The following is a 20,921-nucleotide window of genomic DNA, read 5'->3' as shown; positions in this document are numbered from 1 at the left end:
ATCATCTTCAGGCGACTATAGAGAGGTTAGAGCGTGGCTCTAACTTAGGTTAATCTAACATATTAGGTTAACCTAGATTATGATATTTTGTTAGCTACATTATATATTTTAACATATTTTGAACTTCAAATATTAATTATTTCTAAATATATTTTTAGTTTCCATGAATATTGTGTATTGTAGTTAATTTATTGTGAAGGTTAGAATAAGTTTATCATTGCATTTAATAATTCTAATTGTAAATACAATTTTAATTATATATAAAAAATAATTACAGGTCAATAAATTGAGTACAGGTCAGTGGTGAAAGATTTTCACTAAATTACCGACAAAAATATCCGTTAGAAATTCATTTATAAGCCAATTATCGTAGCATATTACCGACAGAATTCTGTCGGAAATTCGTCAGTAAACGAATTCGCTTACGTGTCCATTTTACTCATTAGCTACTATGTATTGGTCGCAAAATGTGGTCGGTAATGTCAGCGACTGCTCAGCGACTAACTTAAATAATCGCTATTTTCTGCGACTATCATCAGAAATGGTCGGCCTTTGTCTAGCGACTAAGGAGTTACCGACTGAATGCATTTGGTCGGTAAACTGCTAAATTCAGTCGGTAAACCGCTTTAGCTACCGCAACAGCTACCAAAGTTGCGGTAGCTAACTAGCTATTTTTTTGTAGTGGCAAACGAAGTGCCCACGTAGCTATTCAAACTCCTTTTCACGAATAAGAACACTCGAGCAAGACACATTCTTAATCAACCAAAATAACAATCAAGTGTAGATTGTCACTAACGGTATCCACATGAACTAAGAAACGAATGAACTAGAAAAATACTTTTTTGAGTGAGGTTCGAAAAGAATTTTCTTCCTTTGATTTTGTGATGGCCGAATTATTCCTACAACGGGAGTTATTTATCGTGTTTAGTTTAATTTCTAACCCTGATCCAATTAGGTAAAACACTTAATTAGTATTTCTAATCTCATTAGGTTTACTAATTAAATAAATAAAGATAATTATTAATATTATTTATATCTAATATAAATATAATTAATAATTCTAATTCTAATTCTATTAGAATACTTATTTATATTTGGATAATAAATTAGAGATATAATCACATTATACACAGGGTCTGTTTGGCTACTTGCTGTTTGATGTTCCTGTTTGTCGGTTGCTGTTTCGGTTTGCTGTTACCTTTGGAAAATGATGCTTTTCAAAAAAGCAGAGATTCTCTGCTTTTGTAAAAAGCTGATTTTCAGCGATAAAATGCAAACAGGAGGAGTCTAACCAAACACCTAAAACGCTGCCTTTCAAAGTGAAAAGGCAAATATGAGGTGAAAAATAGGTAAACAAACACCCTCTTATTAATTAATAAGATAAAGTTCAAATAAAACCCCTGTGGTTTTACTAATTTTCAGATAAAGGACTGTGGTTTACTTTTTGTCAAAACGAGGACTGGGGTTTTCAAATTTAGCAAAATAAGGACTTTTTCGATTGATACTATTAAAATCACCTTTGACGACTTCAAAAATGACATATTTTAAAAACTACTAATATTCTAAGCAACTTTAATTCTTCAACTTTTTTATTTCGAGATTATTTAGATGATATTTGGTAAAGAGAGAGAAAGTTAATGTTTAGAGAGAGAAAGTTCCAAAAAAGATGATTTTCTAAAATCGAAAATGTAGAGTTCCAAAAAAGATGATTTTCTAAAATCGAAAATGTAGTTCCATAGAAAATATGGCATTGAACAACTTTAATTCTTGAAAATTTTCATTTTCAGGTCGTTAAAGATAGTTTTAATAGCATTATTAAAAGTGTGAAACCTCAATCCTCGTTTTGACAAAAAGTAAACCATCGTCCTTTATCTGAAAATTAGTGAAACCACAGGGGTTTTATTTGAACTTTACCCTAATTAATATTAGAAAGATTGTGATTAACTATATATATATATATATATATATATATATAGAAGAGATCCAATCTCGTTTTTCAAAAAATTTATACCGTTGGACTCATCTTAATTAGGTGGTCATTTTAAGATCCCAGAAGCTCGGGTAAAAAAATTTCTGGTGAACGGAATCCGGCGTTCTGTTTTTCTGTGAGAAAAAATGTCCAGCAAATTTTCAAAAAATTCCAAAAAATGTAAAACATTATTCTGAGAAACTTTAATTCTTGACTCAAAGTTATATTTCTTACGGTTTAGTCCCAAATCAACGGAATCCGGCGATTAGGTGGGCGTTTTCCGGTGAGAAAAAACAAAAGTGCTCAGAAAATTCTCAACAAATTCCAGCAAATGTACAACATTATTATGAGAAACCTTAATTCTTGGGTCGAAGTGAGAAATCTTACGGTTTAGTCCCAATAAATTGTTGAAATATGTAAAATGAATAAAATTAAGGAAAATAATTTATTGATTTTTAAGGGTAATTTTTTATTTTCAATAAATTTTAAGGATTAAAATTATTTTCTAAATAATATAACTAATATAAATTTGAAGATACTATATTAAATTCTAAAAAACAAAAATAAAATTGAAGACGATAGATGATAAATTCTGAGAAATATTCCGATGAACGGAATCCGGCGATTAGGTGGGCGTTTTCCGGCAAGAAAAATAACAGTGCCTAGAAAATTCTCAAAAAAATGTAAAAAATTATTCTGAGAAACTTTAATTCTTGGGTCGAAACATGATTTCTCTATGGTTTAGTCCCAATAAAATATTTTCCTTAATTTTATCCATTTTACTTGCTTAAACAATTTATTGGGTCAAAACCGTACGAAATCGCGTTTTGAGCCAAGAATTAAAGTTTCTTAGAATGATGTTTTACATATTTTGGAATTTTTTTGATAATTTTCTAGGCACGTTTTGGTCCTACTTTTCAGCACTCTGTGTTGAAATATTTTGTTGGAACAATATAACAATTCTGTTGGAACAACATAAGTATTCTGTTGGAACAATATAACTATTCTGTTGGAAAAAATTGGTACACTAATTTGAAACAATTGGTACACAGATTTATTTTGTTGGAAGAATATAAGAATTAGAATTATTTTCTAAATAATATAACTAATATAAATTTGAAGATACTATATTAAATACTAAAAAACAAAAATGAAATTGAAGATGATAGATAATAAAATTGATTTGGAACAATCGGTAAACTGATTTATTATGTTGGAACAATATAAGTATTATGTTGTAATAATATAACTATTTTGTTCGAACAATTGGTACGCTGATTTATTCTATTGGAACAATATAAGTATTATGTTGGAACAAATTGTACACTGATTTGGAACAATTTCGTACACTGTCGGAATAATGTAAGTATTAATTTAATTATTTTGTTGGAACAATTGATACACTGATTTGAAACAATTAGTACACTAATTAGACCAATTTGTACACTGATTTAGAACAACGTGCTGACGTCTAGCAATATGTGTTGAAAGGTATTACTAAAAATGTGTCCAGAAAATTATCAAAAAATTTCAAAACATGTAACACATCATTTTAAGAAGCTTTAATTCTTGGCTCAAAGCGATATTCCTTACGGTTTTGACCCAACAAATTGTTGAAGCATGTAAAATGGATAAAATTAAGGAAAACGTTTTATTGGGACTAAACCGTAAGAAATCTCTCTTCGACCCAATAATTAAAGTTTCTCAGAATAATGTTTTACATTTTCTGAAATTTTTTGAGAATTTTTTGGACACTTATTTTTCTCGCCAGAAAACGCCCGCCCAGATTCCGTTCACCGGAATTTTTTTTACCTGAGCTTCAGGGATCTCAAAATGACCGTCTAATTTAGACGAGTCTAATAGTATAAAAATTTTCGAAAAACGGGGTTAGAAAGGTCAGAAAAATGTATTTTAAAAAAAAGAAATAAAAGAATTTTCTCTATCATCTCTTTCCTTTTATTTACAAATTTGTCACCTTGCCCTTTTCAATTATGATCAAAACTACGTAGTTTTGTTATGTCACACAATAAGCTCATTGCCACATATATATATATATATATATATATATATATATAGGGAGGGAGGGATCAAGTGAGAACCTACTCTTAGGTGAGGACACTTCCTTATGGTGAGAACACTCAAAACTATATCATTTTATTGGCACTAAACCGTAAGAAATCCCTCTTTGACCCAATAATTAAAGTTTCTCAGAATAATGTTTTACATTTTCTGAAATTTTTTGGACACTTGTTTTTCTCGCCAGAAAACGCCCGCCCGGATTCCGTTCACCGGAATTTTTATTACCTGAACTTCAGGGATCTCAAAATGACCGTCTAATTTAGACGAGTCTAATAGTATAAAAATTTTCGAAAAACGGGGTTAGAAAGGTCAGAAAAATGTATTTTAAAGAAAAGAAATAAAACAATTTTCTCTATCATCTCTTTCCTTTTATTTACAAATTTGACACCTTGCCCTTTTCAATTATCATCAAAACTACGTAGTTTTGTTATGTCACACAATAAGCTCATTGGCATATATATATATATATATATATATATATATATATATATATATATATATATATATATATAGGGAGGGAGGGATCAAGTGAGAACCTACTCTTAGGTGAGGACACTTCCTTATGGTGAGAACACTCAAAACTAGGGCTGTCAATATGGGTCACAACACGATAACACGATTCGCGTAACACGGAAATTAAACGAATTAGGGTTGAGATAAATGGGTTTGGATCATAAATGGATCGACACGTCTAACCCATAAAATAAACAGGCCGGGTCGCGGGTTGACTCGCGAATTCGTTGTAACCCGTATAATTTAGACGAGTCTATGGGTCGTGTCAACCCAACCCGCGAACCCATCTAACCTGGTCCATATAACCCATCTAACCCATATATCATGTATATACAGATTAGTAGATTACAGAACACGTTAGGTTTCCAACTTTCTTTCCCTAACAATTTGTACTGTCTGCCTCTCTTCATTGACATCTGGTGAACGCTTCAGTCTCTAGCCACAAGTAAGTCTTTTGTTGAGTCAACTTCTAGTAGGATATGTCTAACTTATGATTGTTGGTCTTCTATTACAACAAATGAGTATATCTGTTTGACCGGACATTTTATTGATAAAGATTGGAATATCCAAAAGAGAATTTTAAATTTTTGTTATTTGCCTCCTCCACATAATGGTGTAGCTCTGTGTGAAAAAATTTACAATTTCTTGCGTGGTTAGAAAATTGATGGTAGGATTTTTTCACTTACTTTGGATAATGCAAGTGTAAATGATAAATCTGTGGACTTGTTGAAAAATTGATTGAATAGTAAGGGTGGTCTATTAAACCATGGAGATTTTTTCCATATGAGATGCTCTGCTCACATTCTAAATTTAATAGTTCAGGATGGGTTGAAAGAAATTGATGACTCAGTTGGAATGCATTGAATATTAATTTTGTTGTTGTTTAAGTTGAATTGAATGTTTTAGTTTATGTGTTATTTGGAATTGAAATTTTTTATTTTGTTTGAGAGTTTTGGATTTTAGACTTTTGATGTTATCTTGTTGAATTTGTTTTGTTAGTTTGTATTGGATTTTATTTTTTTATAGGCAATTATGCATGTTTTTATTTTCTTTATTTTTTTAGTTGAATATTTTTTTACTATGGAGTTGCAAAATTAAATGGGTTAGCCAGGTTGACACGTTCAACCCGCTTCTTAAACGAATCGTGTCGAGTCGACCCATTTATTAAATGGGTTGGGTCAGGGTTGGGATAAATGGGTCACCTAAGTAAGTCGACACGACACGTTTACAACCCGCGAACCCATATTGACACCCCTACTCAAAACTATGTCATTTTGAATATAAAAATAAAAGAAAAAGCACTACTGCTCCTAGGGTTCGAACATTAGCCTCTTGCTCTACACTCCACACTGCTTACCACTAAGCCAATTGCTTTTTTTATGTATTATATTGCGCGCTGCTTAATATACTACCGCCCTTTTAGCTTCTATTGTTTAATATTTGATGCATGCACTTATTAATATCGATTAAAGTTTAAAAAAATATCGATTAAATGTGTATAATAATGAATTATTAATAGAAAAAAAACAAATGTGCATAATAATGAATTATTAATAGAAAAAAAATCCAAGAACATGCTTTAATTTCTTATTTATTTAATTCCTTTATATTTTTGTAATTTATGTTATATAAGAAAATATATTTTTAAAACATACGTTAGAACATATATTTTAACTTTTAAAACACGAACTATAAAGTTTAGAACGTACGACATATTTTTTAGAACATATGTTATGTTTTTTAGAACATGTGTTATGTTTTTTCGAACATGAGTTATAAATTATATTATAGAACAAATGAAAAAACGATCGAAATATCTACCGATTTTTTTAGAACATTATACTTAATTTTTGGAACATAAACTATATATATTTTTAAAACATACGTTAGAACATATATTTTAACTTTTAAACACGAACTATGAAGTTTAGAACGTACGACATATTTTTTAGAACATACGTTATGTTTTTTAGAACATGTGTTATGTTTTTTCGGACATGAGTTATAAATTATATTATAGAACAAATGAAAAAACGATCCAGATATCTACTGATTTTTTTAGAACATTATACTTAATTTTTAGAACACAAAATATAAACTTTAGAACATATGTTATGTTTTTTAGAACATACGTTATGTTATTTAGAATATGAGTCATAAATTATATTATAGAACAAATGCAAAAGTGGTCCATATATTTACTATTTTTTTAAAACATTATACTTAATTTTTAGAACACAAATGATAAAGTTTAGAACATATGTAACAATATTTAGAACATCGTCCTTAACATTTTAAGACATAAATTATAAAAATATAGAGGAATTAAATATATAAGAAATTATAGCATGTTCTTGGATTTTTTTTTCTATTAATAATTCATTATTATGCACATTTCTTTTTTTTCTATTAATAATTCATTATTATGCACATTTCTTTTTTTTTATTAATAATTTATTATTAGGCACATTTCTTTTTTTCTATTAATAATTCATTATTATGCACATTTAATCGATATTAATAAGTGAATGCATTAAATATTAAACAATAGAAGCTAAAAAGGCAGTAGTATATTAAGCAGGAGTAGCAGTGTTTTTTTTTATTTTAATACTCAAAACGACGTAGTTTTGAGTGTTCTCACCATAAGAAAGTGTCCCCACCTAAAAAAGGGTTCTCACCATGGACTCTTTATCTACACTCCACATTGCTTACCACTAAGCCAATTGCTTTTCTTATATATTATGTCGCGCGCAGCTTAATATACCAGTGCCCCTTTAGCTTCTATTGTTTAATATTTGATGCATGCACTTATTAATATCGATTAAATGTGCATAATAATGAATTATTAATAGAAAAAAAAAAAATGTGCATAATAATAATTTATTAATAGAAAAAAAATCCAAGAACATGCTGTAATTTCTTATTTATTTAATTCCTCTATATTTTTGTAATTTATGTTTTAAAATGTTAAGGACGATGTTTTAAATATTGTTATATATGTTCTAAACTTTATAATTTGTGTTCTAAAAACTAAGATAATGTTTTAAAAAAATAGTAAATATATGGACCATTTTTTTTTGTTCAAAAAAAAACCTCACATTCTAAATAACATAACGAATGTTCTAAAAAACATAACGTATGTTCTAAAGTTTATAGTTTGTGTTCCAAAAATTAAGTATAATTTTCTAAAAAAATCAGTAGATATCTGGATCGTTTTTTCATTTGTTCTATAATATAATTTATAACTCATGTTCGAAAAAACATAACACATGTTCTAAAAAACACAACGTATGTTCTAAAAAATATGTCGTACGTTCTAAACTTCATAGTTCGTGTTTTAAAAGTTAAAATATAATATATGTGTTTCAAAAAAAAGTTAAAATATATGTTCTAACGTATGTTTTAAAAAATATATAGTTTGTGTTTCAAAAATTAAGTATAATGTTCTAAAAAATCAGTAGATATCTAGATCGTTTTTTCATTTGTTCTATAATATAATTTATAACTAATGTTCGAAAAAACATAACACATGTTCTAAAAAATATAACGTATGTTCTAAAAAATATGTCGTACGTTCTAAACTTAATAGTTCGTGTTTTAAAAGTTAAAATATATGTTCTAACATATGTTTCAAAAAATATATTTTCTTATATAACATAAATTACAAAAATATAAAGGAATTACATAAATAAGAAATTGGAGAATGTTCTTGGATTTATTTCTATTAATAATTCATTATTATGCACATTTTTTTCTATTAATAATTCATTATTATGCACATTTTTTTCTATTAATAATTCATTATTATGCACATTTCTTTTTTTTTCTATTAGTAATTCATTATTATGTATATTTAATCGATATTAATAAGTGCATGCGTCAAATATTAAACAATAGAAGCTACAAGGACAATGGTATATTAAGCAGCGTGCGATATAATACATAAGAAAATCATTTGTCTAAGTGGTAAGCAGTGTGGAGTGTAAATGAGGAGGCCAAGGTTCGAACCACACCAGCAGTTTTGAGTGTTCTCACCATAAGAAAGTGTCCTCACCTAAGAGGAGGTTCTCACTTGATCCCTCCCCTATATATATCATAATTCATAATTATAATCAAATTAAAATTCATATTTACTAATAGAATTATAATCCTTTAATTCATTTATCCATAATTATAATCAAATTACAATTATTTTATAAATCAATTACTCAAATAATCTCCCTACACTCGACATATTTCGGCCAACCCCTATCCTCATTCTAAAATTACCATTCAACCATTCAGTCTTAATTCTGTGTGTAACCCATTAGGTTCGTACCGTCACTAGCCGTATATTATTATTCAAATTAATTTAAACAGCGTACTGTTATTGGCAGAATTGTCACATTCCCCTAGAGCGATAAGAAGTCAGGTTGATACTAACGTTTACCTTTCCGTATTAGGTCTAGTATAATTCAATCATTCATCAGCTATATCCTTCAACGAATCCGTAACTACGGAATATGTCAAGTTACATATAATGATGCATTTGTTTTACTTGTCCAGGTAGAATTAACTCTGAATAGATAGGTTAAGTGAAATCTTCATTTCTACTCTTAACTCTATCACACTGTAAAAATTTCAAGTCAATTCTCCATAAGAGGCTATGGATATATCTCATATCTATCAGGAGTGATGAATGCTCAATCTAACGTTACTATCACGCAATTACTTTTTATGATATCCAACACCTGCCCGCACACACCCTAGAGTCATCCTTGTTATGGATCTTGTTAGGACACGGTCTAAGTATCACACTCCATAATCCAGAATCACTAGTTAACGATTGTTTGAGTCTGAGGATTACTTATACCTGCTAATACATTTGAGATGAAACATGTGACATTAGATAAATCCATCCATTCTGTTATCTCAAGTCGGGTCCCCAATCCTAACGAACTCCTTCACCGGATCCATGTAACTGTCTAGATATCTGAATATTTAAAGTTTGTGAGATCAGCTTTCTGTTCACAACATAAGATATTATTACATGCAAGTCTCAATAGCATTAATGCTAATCCTTAAACATAATACTTGACTTGGAGCAATTTAAGCTTATTAGACTAGAATCATAAGGTATAGTTTCACTTCATGCTTGTATGAACATTTTATGATTACTTAAATAAATTTGAAATTTCGTTTTATTTAACTTGTTTAGTTGTGATAAAAGATTACTATATCTCATAAAACAAATGATAAAAGAACAATTAATTTTCAAATATTTATATCCTAAAACAATTGTCTATAGGACATGAACCCCTAATATGAAAATTTTATAATTTTGCATTATTTTTGTGTTTTGACGTCAATATTGATGCTTATGCGTCAAATTATAGGAATGCTCTATATTTCAGCTTTTATAGATATACAATAGATATATAGAATGCCAAATACATATAATTTTCTCTTTACATTAGTTTTACTAATTCGACGAAGAGAGAAAAAAAAAGCATTCACTGGCATACATATTTAAGTTCTTGGGTATGGAATAGCTCGAAGGGAATTACCTTCTCTAAGGTAAACCCAAACTTATCATCCATGTTTAAAGTTTTTGTTTCACATCCTTCTTCAATCTTCCAATCAAAGTTGTTAATAAGAGATCCCAAAACAAGATGCAACATTCTTGTAGCCAACGGCAATCCAGGACAAATTCTCCGACCACCGCCAAATGGGATAAGTTCAAAATTACGGCCTCGTACATCAATATCTAACTCCAAAAATCTCTCAGGAAAAAAAGAGTTAGTGTCTTTCCACATGCTATCATCTCTACCAATAGCCCAAACATTAACTAGAATTTGAGCACCCTTTGGGATTATAAACCCACACATTTCCATATCTGTTTTCGCTTTTCGTGGAAGCAACGGAACCGATGGATGTAATCTCAATGTTTCTTTCACAATTGCTTGTAAGTATGGTAACCGAGCTATATCTGTTTCGTCTACCAACCTTCCTTTCCCAATTGCCCTCTCAATCTCCAATTGAGCTTTCGATAAAGTTTTAGGATTCCGGAGAAATTCTGACATTGCCCATTCTAATGTACTCGAAGTTGTATCAGTTCCAGCAATGAATAAAACCTGTTTCAAGTGATCATGTGCAGTTAATTTACAATCCAAAATGAAATAAAATGGCAAAGAATTTAGGGAAAATTATAATTATAATTATTATATATACATGGCTTTACAAATACAAACGTGGTTTAAAAATTTGTAAAATCAAGTTTATAGTTTGTGCATCTTACAATTAAATGATCTACGAGTCAATCTTATGGTAAAAATATCTCTTTAGTATAATTAATTTTTAAATATAGATTTTATACATGAGATAATTTGAAAAATCAATTCTTATAGTAATTTTTAATCGCCTTTTTTGAGGTGAATAAATACCACAATAATTTTGAGAGAATATATAAGTTTACAAGCCTCACAAACTTCAAATCTTGGAATGTAAACTTTTAAACTGGATATGCAATCTAAATTGGTGAATCAAACAAATGAATAAAGAGCACATTTGAGGCCATCTCCAACCCATTACGTTATTTTTATCTTCATTTTCTATACATCAAATCCTATTTTTTCTCCAATCCACTACATCATTTATTACATCAAAAAGAATATTCTCTACTTTATTCCATCATACCTAACACTTTTATTAATATTTTATTATTTTTTTACATATATTATTATTATTATCATTATCAATAATCTATAATAAGTTTTAGCCACGAGCAATTTTACCCCTAACGTTGATGATTTGGGTCAATTTAAAAAATAATTTAATCTCAAATTATCAACGTTAGAGGTAAAATTACTCTTGACTACAAACGTTAGGGATAAAATTGCACAATTTTAAACGTTAGGGGTAAAATTGCTCCTAACGTAAAATATTAGAAGTATTTTTATATTTTAATCCTATAATTTTTACTAACATTTAATTGAAAAACCTTTAAAATTAAACCTAAATTAACTAAATATTGTTTGAGAAAAATAAATTAATAATCTTTATTAAATAAAATTTACAGAATTTAAAAAAAAATATTAAAATATTTGTTCCACCCATTTAGTGGAACAGCCAACTTCAACCAAAAATGGTTGAAGTTGGCACTCCACGCCAATGAGGCGTGGAGTTTTGGCGGTGGTTGGAGTGCCAACCACCGCCATTTTCCATCTCCAACCCTCAAATTGGTGAGGGTTGGAGATGCATAGTTGTGTTAGGTTACACTCTAATATCAATAATAATAATAATATTAAAAGTAACAAAAACAATTTTCATAAAAAAAAAAAATAACAAAAAATAAAATCTTAGGAAAGGGTCAAAGAGATGTCGTTTATTCTTATTTATTTGTCCAACACTATCAAATGCCAATTAATTGTTGACAAAATACACCTGCCATTTATTTGATATGTGGTCTATGGTTGTGGGCATCTGAATGAGTACAGTTTTCTGAGGCGCAAAACTATCTCCGACATTTAAGTTAGGAGTAGTGTATTTTAACGTTTAAAATGGTATAATTTTATTTTTAATATTGACATTCAAAAACAATTTTATCATAAATTTAATCCATTTCAGATATTATTATAAAATATATATATTTTGTTTATTACTCTTAACCAATTGCATATCAGTTGGTTTTAAAAAAATATTTCATATTTTCTGTAATTTAATAATAGAATTAGAGATTAATATTTATAGATTTGGCTAAATATTTTAAAAAAATTTGTCCAACTTGTACAAAAAAAATATATTTTTTATTTTATTTTTTTTAAAAAATTCACGTCTAATCATATATTTGTGATCTGTTATTAATGAGTTATAAAATGGCATCATGTGAATCTTAGCTTACAAGATTCATGACCGAGAAGACAATTTGTTAAATAATTTCTCAAATTGACGCAACTTGTCAACGTTAGGATAAAATTGCTCTTAGCTACCAACGTTAGGGGTAAAATTGCACAATTGTAGACGTTACGGTAAAATTGCTCCTAACTGTAAACGTTGGGAGTATTTTTGCATCTTATTCCTATTTCTAATGAATGTTATCAGGCTCGGACCGGATCGGTCAAACCGAAAACCGGCCAGACATCCGGTCCTTACCCCTCCAGTTTGTTGAATCCTCAACAAACCAAAAATATTTGGGATTGAACCAGGACCGGTAGTCCCCGGGAACCAGTGTGAACCCATGTTTTTAAATAAAAATTAACTCTTTTTTTAATGTTATCAAGCTCGAACCGGAAACCGACAAGAAATCCGGTCCGAGCTTGACTGGTTCAATAAACATTAAAAAACTCGATGTGAACCGGAGTTGAACTGGTGACCAGAGGTCGAACCGGGAACCGATGCAACTCCGGTTTAATGAAATTGCTTAAGAAATTTATCAATAATAAGCCTGAAAAATCATCAAAAGAATCAGAAAGAACATTCGACCAAGAAGATTGCTTTACCTAAATGATTGGCTTGCTTTACCTACGTAATAAAAGAATCAAATTGGAGAAAAATCCTTAACTTACTTTTTGAAAAAATATATAGAGAAAGAGAGAGGCCGCGGTGTGGAATAGGAGAGAGAAAGAGAGGCGGAGTGAAATAAAAGCATCTCTAGTGGGAGGTTTTTTGGTTGTTACTTTACAGCATTAGTTATAACCAAGCAGTAGAGGAGGTGTAACTTCTATTAGTTTGTAACTGTTTTTAGTTACAAACTTTCTCTTCCCAGCGAAAAAATTTAAAATGGACGGATTTACTGAAAGTAGACAACAGGCAGGCGTCAGACGCAGCTGCGTCTGGCGCGTGTCTGACACGTGCCAGAGCTGGCGCGTCTGACGCCTGAAATTGTGCAGAAATAGCACATGTTGTCTACTTCACTTTATGGGGAAAATTTCTTTTTTGATCCAGTTTTCTTAAATAAATTTTCTTTTTAATCCTACAAAATTTCTTTTTGACTCCATAAAATTTTAAATAACATATATTATCTAATGGTGTGTAAGCTTTATTTGTTATCTATCCCATATGGCACTAACAAGTTGTAACTAGCATTAAGGATGCTCTAAGATGAAGTGGAAGAATTTAGGTTTCTTTGTACTTAAAATACTAATGGGCTAGGTCAGCTCATTGATCCAAATAATTTTAATGGTCCAAACAATTTTAAAGGCCCAAAGTTAAACATTAGTAAAATATAGGGTCAAATACATGAATATCTTAATTAAGTACAAAATTACAACTAAGTCATATCACCAAACTTAATTTTTAATATGTCATTATTCTTTATATATTATGATTTTACACCATAATTTAAAAATTTTAGACTTCAATTCATAAATCATAAACCTATAAAATATATTCTAGACTTCTAATTTATAAATTTTAATCTTTAAAATATATTAAAAGTATTAATTTTGCTACTTTAACATAATCTAAAATTATGACTTGACATAGTTGTAAATAATTTTTAAAAGATGAATTTCTGTGTAATTTTCCCTAAAATATATAATTCATTATATCACTCATATTTATTAGATGTTATTCCACTAAATAGAAATGGATTTTAAATTAATTATATAAATATTATTTATTTATTTATTATATTATCCGGTCCGACCAATCCGAGTCGTCCAATCTGACCAAATGACATGTGATCCAATTATAAATTCGGTTTGATGTCCGGTCCGATTCTGATAACATTGCTTTTCTTTTCACCGTGAAACAAAGATTTTTTTAAAAAAAAACTTTACTTTACTTAGGAATTTATTAGTCAGCCATTTATTTTTTATTGCTCTACCCAATTCCTGTATTTAAAAAAAAAAAGATTCCGATATTTATAGCCTTAAGGGTTGTTAATAAAAACTTGATTTTTTTTATTGTTAATGTAATTTTATTTTTCAATATATAAAACTTGCTGACATTTTAATATTTAAATACTTAAATACATTTATCACAATATATTGCTACATCATCTGTCTTAAAAAAATGGATTAATAAATTTTTAGTTTCGTGTATTTATCTAAAAAAACAAGTCAATTCCTATTTTAAAAATCTTCTATTTGCTCCATAAATTTGCTTGCTTATAATATTTTATTGACTTTTTAAAGTGGCCTACTAGCAGCTTACACTTTCTTACTTAGCTCTTCAGCTTTATTAAAGTGTACGGATTTATTATGTAGATTTTAAGAGTTTAATAAATCACTTTAACAAGTTAAATATGTTCACATGATAAGTAAAACGTTTTTAAAATATAGGGAATATGACAGGGTAAATTACATTCATAGCCATTGAACTTTATCTATTTTAACATTGTGGTCACTGAAATTTAATTTTTAATAGTATCACTATTTAATTTTATACTTTTTAACATCGATGACCACTCAACTTTGACTAACTCCTCAAAATGACTATTAATAACCTCAAAATGAAAATATTTAAAAATTAATGTTGTTCAGAACAACATATACCATGAAACCACATTTTTTATATTTCTAAAATCACATTTTTTGGAGCTTTCTCTCTTTAAAAATGTACTCTCTCCCATAACCAAACAATACTTCAATGACTTCAAAACGAAAATTTTCAAGAATTAAAGTTTCTTAGAATGTCATCAACTCTTCGGATTTTTTATTTCGAGGCCATAATCGGTCATTTTGAGACGTTGAGTGCCCCATGTTATTAAAAAAGTATAAAGTTAGGTGACCATACAGTTAAGAATTGAAGTTCAATGACCATAATATTAAAATGGATAAAGTTCAGTAGTTACATGTGTAATTTATCCGTAATAATTAAGTAAAGAAATCTTTTTTGTCATAAAGAAAAACGCTTTAGTTTGAAAAGTATCCATTTTAAAAGTATTTAACCAATTTCTAACTGAAAAATCAGATGAAATATAATTAAATAAAGAGAACGAACCATGAAAAGATGTTTGAGGGATGGTCGATCCAACATCTGGGAGCTACTGCCTTCATCATTGAGGTTTAGAAGAATCTCTAACACGTCATTGCATCGGATATATCCTTCCTTCTTTCTTAACTCAATCCTTTCATCAATCACACTATCGAAAATCCCAAGTAACTTCCCGAAATAAACACTTGTACGACGCCGTATACTTTGTGGATCAATCTTCCTTAAAAGGGGGAAATAATCAGAGAGATTAAGCTTTCCGACTTCATCCATAATCGACCTGAAAACCTCCTTAAACTCTCGTACTCTATCGGAACTTGAATCGGTCAGATCCAGAGAACATATAGAACTTGACAACGTATTAATCATTGTTCTGAAAGCTACTTCGCCAATATTTACAGCCTTACCTTCTCGGCAGCTATCTTCAACGTCAGCGATGAGTTGTTGAATTTTGTTGCGGCGGAGTTCTCTGTTGAGATCAAGTTTCTGATTAGCAAAGATGTAAGAACTGCATATCTTTCTAAGATTTCTCCATTCTGCCCCTAAAGGCAACCATTCTATAGATAGGTGGTGATCTTGGGCATGGATAGCATCAGGGACAGAACGGTCAGATAGATTTAGATCGTGAGTTTGAAATGTTTCTTTAGCTAAGGTAGCATTGGAAATTACAACTGTGGTAATTTGACCAAGTTTCAAACTCATTATAGGGCCATGAATGTTGGCGAGTTTGGCTAGGGATTTGTGAGGTTTGGTACCAAGTTGGAGGAGATTTCCGATGATCGGAAGTGGAAATGGACCCGGTGGAAGCCTGCCGGAACTTGCAAAGAAATGAAGCGCCGAAACCAAAGTGAAAGAAGACAACAGAAAGATCATGAGGAGATGGAGATCCATTTCTCTGATTTTTCTTGGGTAGGGAATTAAGTGGGTTGTTATTATTTATATAGATAATCAAGTACAGTAATTGTGCATTTTCATGTAGTATTTATTATATAATATCCGCACTACCTTTGCGTGGGTTATATAATACTAGCTGGTGTATATTACTGATGCAATTTTTATTATTATTATTTTCTGATAGTGATCATATCTTGACTATTTATATTATTTGAATTAGTTGTAATAATATTATTAATTCACAAATTGATAATTGAAGGGGTAAGGGAAAATAAAAATAATAGGCTTAAAGTGGATAATATCCTGCACCATATCCTCCACCATATCCTGCACCATATCTTTTTTTTTTTTTTTTGGAAAATTACAAAACTGGGTCAAATGAGAGCCCATTTACATATTTAACCCATTTGCTAATTCTACTACATATCTAGACTGATTTTGTGTGACTTTCCCATTATACCCCTAACCTTCCCACTTCCACCACTCGCGAATCGCCGCTCTCCCTATCTCCTTGGTTATGCGAAAAGTTGCTCCTGTATTAATGATTTCAAGACTTTTGATCTTCCTTTCTTCCTTTAAATTGCACGAAGTCTGCACCATTTAGTCAAAATCACAATGAATTTCTCTTTTTCCTCTCTTCATCTCTTAATTCTGCAACTTCGCAACCCTAGAAAACAAAGTCATGGTTTTTCATCTTCCTGTTCGTTGCTTGGTTTCTTTCTTCTTGTTACCATCAAAGAAATGGTTTTTCTACGTTATTTCCTTCGTTCTTCCCTGTTATCATATTGTTATTGTCGTTTTTGAGGATGAAAGGGGCAAAAAATGTAAGTATCTGTTTTTTTTTCTGTGATTTTTTCATGAATTCACTTCGCAATCGATGGTTTCGCTAAGCTTTGCGAAGAGAACGAGCCTGGAAAGTGACGATCTACTTCGTTAATCGTTGATTTCGCGAAGATATGCGAAGAGAAAGCGTCTGAAACGTATGGATCTACCTCGCGAATCGATTAGTTCGTGAAGTCTGCGAATAGATCCTCACATTTCAGACCTCGCAGACTTCGCGAAAGCATCGATATGCGACGTAGATAGTCACGTTTCTGACCTCGCAGACTTCGCGAAAACATCGATATGCGAAGTAAAACCCTGCACATTTACATTCGCATGCTTCGCTAATCTTCATTTCGCGAAGCCAAAATCGTCTTTTTCCCTGCCTAACACGATTAATTTTTTCTGAAGGTGGTTGAATATGTAACATCCCTTTTTGGAAGGCGACGTACTGGGATGCATGGGAGATGATTTTCCTTCCTGTATAGGGATGGACTTCCCCAAGACTAACACATTCACTCCTAAAGTGGTTGGTTAGGAGAGGTTTTGTCAATCTTGGGGTGCACCATGGGACACGTCCATCCCATGGTGCCAATCTTCAAAGTGGACCTAACTTAATCCGGTACCAATCTTGAATCGGATGAGTAATCTTGGTGTGCACCGTGGGACACGTTCATCCCAAAAGGTCTAGAAGTTCAAACCTTTTGGGATGGATGTGTCTCACGGTGCCCACCAAGATTACTCATCCGTTTTAAGATTGGTACCGGATTAGTTAGGTTCACTTTGAAATGATTCGTTAGGAGAGTTCATTGTGGGAATCTTGTTGTAAATTTTGATAATGTTATGATTTGAATGTTGTTATTGTGGCAATCTTGTTGTAAATTTTGATAATGTTATGATTTGAATGTTGTTATTGTGGCAATCTTCTTGTAAATTTTGATAATGTTATGATTTTAATGTTAGAATCCGTTGTTGTTTGCCATTTTTTGTTATATACCACTTCGCGAATTAGCTTCAAGTCATATCCAGCATTCGCATATGCGAACTAAATTCATCAAGCAAAACAAACTTCAGCTTCGCAGGCTTCACATATGCGAACTAAATTCATTAAGTAAATACAAACATCAGCTTCGCAGGCTTCGCATATGGTCGAATATGCGAAGTCAGACGAGATAGAGCGAGCTGCGCGTAAATATTGAAGGTATTATGGAAAGTCACACAAAATCAGTCTAGATATGTAGTAGGATTAGTAAATGGGTTAAATATGTAAATGGGCCTTCCATTTGATCCAGTTTTATAATTTTCCCTTTTATTTATATAGATATAAATAAGATATATATATATATATATATATATATATATATATATATCATTGCTCATCTCTCATATCTAATTAAAAGTTAATAATGCATGAGTAGTGGATTGCTAAATACCGTCTTCAAATTACTTATCATCGTCTCCATTTGGACTTTTTTGCACTTCTCATAATTTTGATTAAAATTTACGTTTTTTTTTATCAAAGAACTCATGAAAATAATATATAATTTTTTATGACGATTTTGCATTTTTTGTCATAAAAAATTGAACGATTTAATATTGTTCGTCACTAAAATTTTTACAATTTTGCACCGGTCAAAATTTGGCATAAACGGATACCACATCCGTTCGGCCCATGGCGGGAACGGATGCCACATCTGTTCCCGCCATGGTCGAACGGATGCCGCATCCGTCCCCACCATGGGCCGAATGGATGTGCCATCCGTTTAGGCCAAATTTTGGTCGATTCTCTAAATTTTTTTCAGTTTTGAAAAAAAAATTATGCAAAAGGCAAAATTGTCCAAATGGAGGCGGTGATAAATAATTTGGGGACGGTAAATAGAAAAACCCGATGATTAATGATTAAGTCAACTATTCTACTTAGAGCATCTTCAATATTTCATATCCCTAATTCTATAGGTTACTTTATTTTTGACAAAGTAACCATTACTTTGTGTGTTTTCTACCTCAATATGTATATCACATTATCATTGTAAGATCCATTTAATAAACTTTATTTTATTAATCTATCCACCTCAATGGTTAAACTCTGCAATCACTCAATCATAAGGGTCTCACCAATTAATTAAACTTCATATCATATTAGTTTAAAAATTAAAAATATATACATAAAGAGTCAAAAGGTTTAATCAATTACTCAATATATATTGAGTGGTTGATAAATCTTTAATATATTAAACTCACCCCAATGAGAGATGATTAAATAGAGAAATATAATAAGTTATAATATATATATATATATATATATATATATATATACTATTCTATTTATTTTTCAATCTTTTCATATATTTTATATAAAATTTCAAATCCATGTATTCTTTGTTACTCATGTAGGAAATAGTATGCAGCAGAATAAGAAAAAAATTTATATTTCCGTAATCCGGGGAACGAATACGTCTGTTATTCGATTAATGTATTTAATACGTTTCAAGACAATTTATCGAATTACCTCTTGAAGATTATCTACCGTTGATGTAGTGTACCACAAAACTTGATCGAACATTTCATCAACTTGTTAGTAACCAATTGTAGAGTGTCTCTAACGAGAATCCACACGAACCACGAACCAAAGAGCAACCCGAAACTACTAAGTGTATTTCGGCTAGTATGTGTGAGAGAGAGAGGCTAGGTCTAGTACATAGAGTTAACTGAAATTCATGTATGTATGAGTATGTATAGTGATCAATTAGGTAAAACTAAACCAAATAAGAATTAAAATAACTATTTAATCCTAACTCAATAATATATATATATATATATATATATATATATATATATATATATATATAATTAAATAGTTAGCAATTAATATAAATATTTATAGGATAAATATTTATCTTTAGATTTTAACTTGTTTAATTAATTTATAAATAATTATAATTACTCTAAAAGTCAATTAATCAATTAAACCCTAATATACACCATACTTTCCGGCTAGGGTCTCTCTCTCTCTCTTCCTCTCTCTCTCTCTCTATATCTCTCTCTCTCTCTCATATTAGAGCAATTCCAAAATTATCATGTTGCTCTTCTGATGAGGGTATCTCTATTATCAAGATCACTAAGGGTGAGTGGGGGTCCAACCCTTTTGAAGAATTGGAGAATGAAGAAGGTATTTCTATGGGCACCAAGAGGGTTGAAGAGTAGAAGGGGGCAGAAAGCATGTGGCACGCCGAGCCACATATCACACGGCGTGCCACACCTAAGACGATCAAAGACCATGAGCTGTCTAGCGCGTCGTGCCACATCTTGCACGGTGTGCCACTCGACGCGCCTTGCAGCTCATCGTGCCAAATGAAGAACAAAGGACTTGAAGACCCAGCAAAGGAATCATACTTCGTGCGAGTCATAAGGCACAACATGTGAGCCTCTTTATGTTGTCTTCTCCGCCAAGTTCAAACCAAAGGGAGACAAGAACTGTTATCCACTATTTACTGTTTTGCCACCCTACTTATTACCATTATACCACTCTTTATATCTACACCACTACCCCCATACTATCATTATTATTTATGCTTTTTTGTAGCCCTAGCATGTCTTTTTTGGGTATTTTGTTTCTCTTAGAAATGGGTATATATACTTCCTATCTTTGTAATCAAACCAAATGAATTAAACTAATAGCCTCTTTTGAGAGCTTAGATTTCTATCTATTTGGGATGACTCATCCTTCTAG

The 20,921-nt window shown here is 30.6% G+C and overlaps 1 protein-coding gene across 1 annotated transcript; it reads right to left on the bottom strand.

Annotated features, from left to right (window-relative positions):
* Positions 1-9,930: 9,930 nt before the first annotated feature.
* LOC136210660 (geraniol 8-hydroxylase-like) lies at positions 9,931-16,472 on the bottom strand. Its single transcript, XM_066002022.1, has 2 exons — positions 15,485-16,472; positions 9,931-10,674 (listed from the first exon to the last, which is right to left on the bottom strand). Exons 1-2 carry the CDS (start codon positions 16,364-16,366, stop codon positions 10,054-10,056), a joined length of 1,503 nt encoding a protein of 500 aa, XP_065858094.1. The 5' UTR covers positions 16,367-16,472; the 3' UTR covers positions 9,931-10,053.
* Positions 16,473-20,921: the final 4,449 nt, after the last annotated feature.

This window comes from Euphorbia lathyris, chromosome 1, assembly GCF_963576675.1.
Source record: "Euphorbia lathyris chromosome 1, ddEupLath1.1, whole genome shotgun sequence".
Taxonomy (NCBI): Eukaryota; Viridiplantae; Streptophyta; class Magnoliopsida; order Malpighiales; family Euphorbiaceae; genus Euphorbia; species Euphorbia lathyris.
The sequence above is the reverse complement of the archived record's forward strand: the minus strand, read 5'-3'. Positions and strand labels throughout refer to the sequence as shown.

What these genes read in the sequence shown, in the direction of transcription:
- LOC136210660 (XM_066002022.1), bottom strand. Translation starts at nt 16,366, where the DNA reads ATGGATCTCCATCTCCTCATGATCTTTCTGTTGTCTTCTTTCACTTTG. An exon ending in CCCTCAAACATCTTTTCATG is followed by an intron (nt 10,675 to 15,484) that starts GTTCGTTCTCTT and finishes CACTTGAAACAG; the next exon opens with GTTTTATTCATTGCTGGAAC.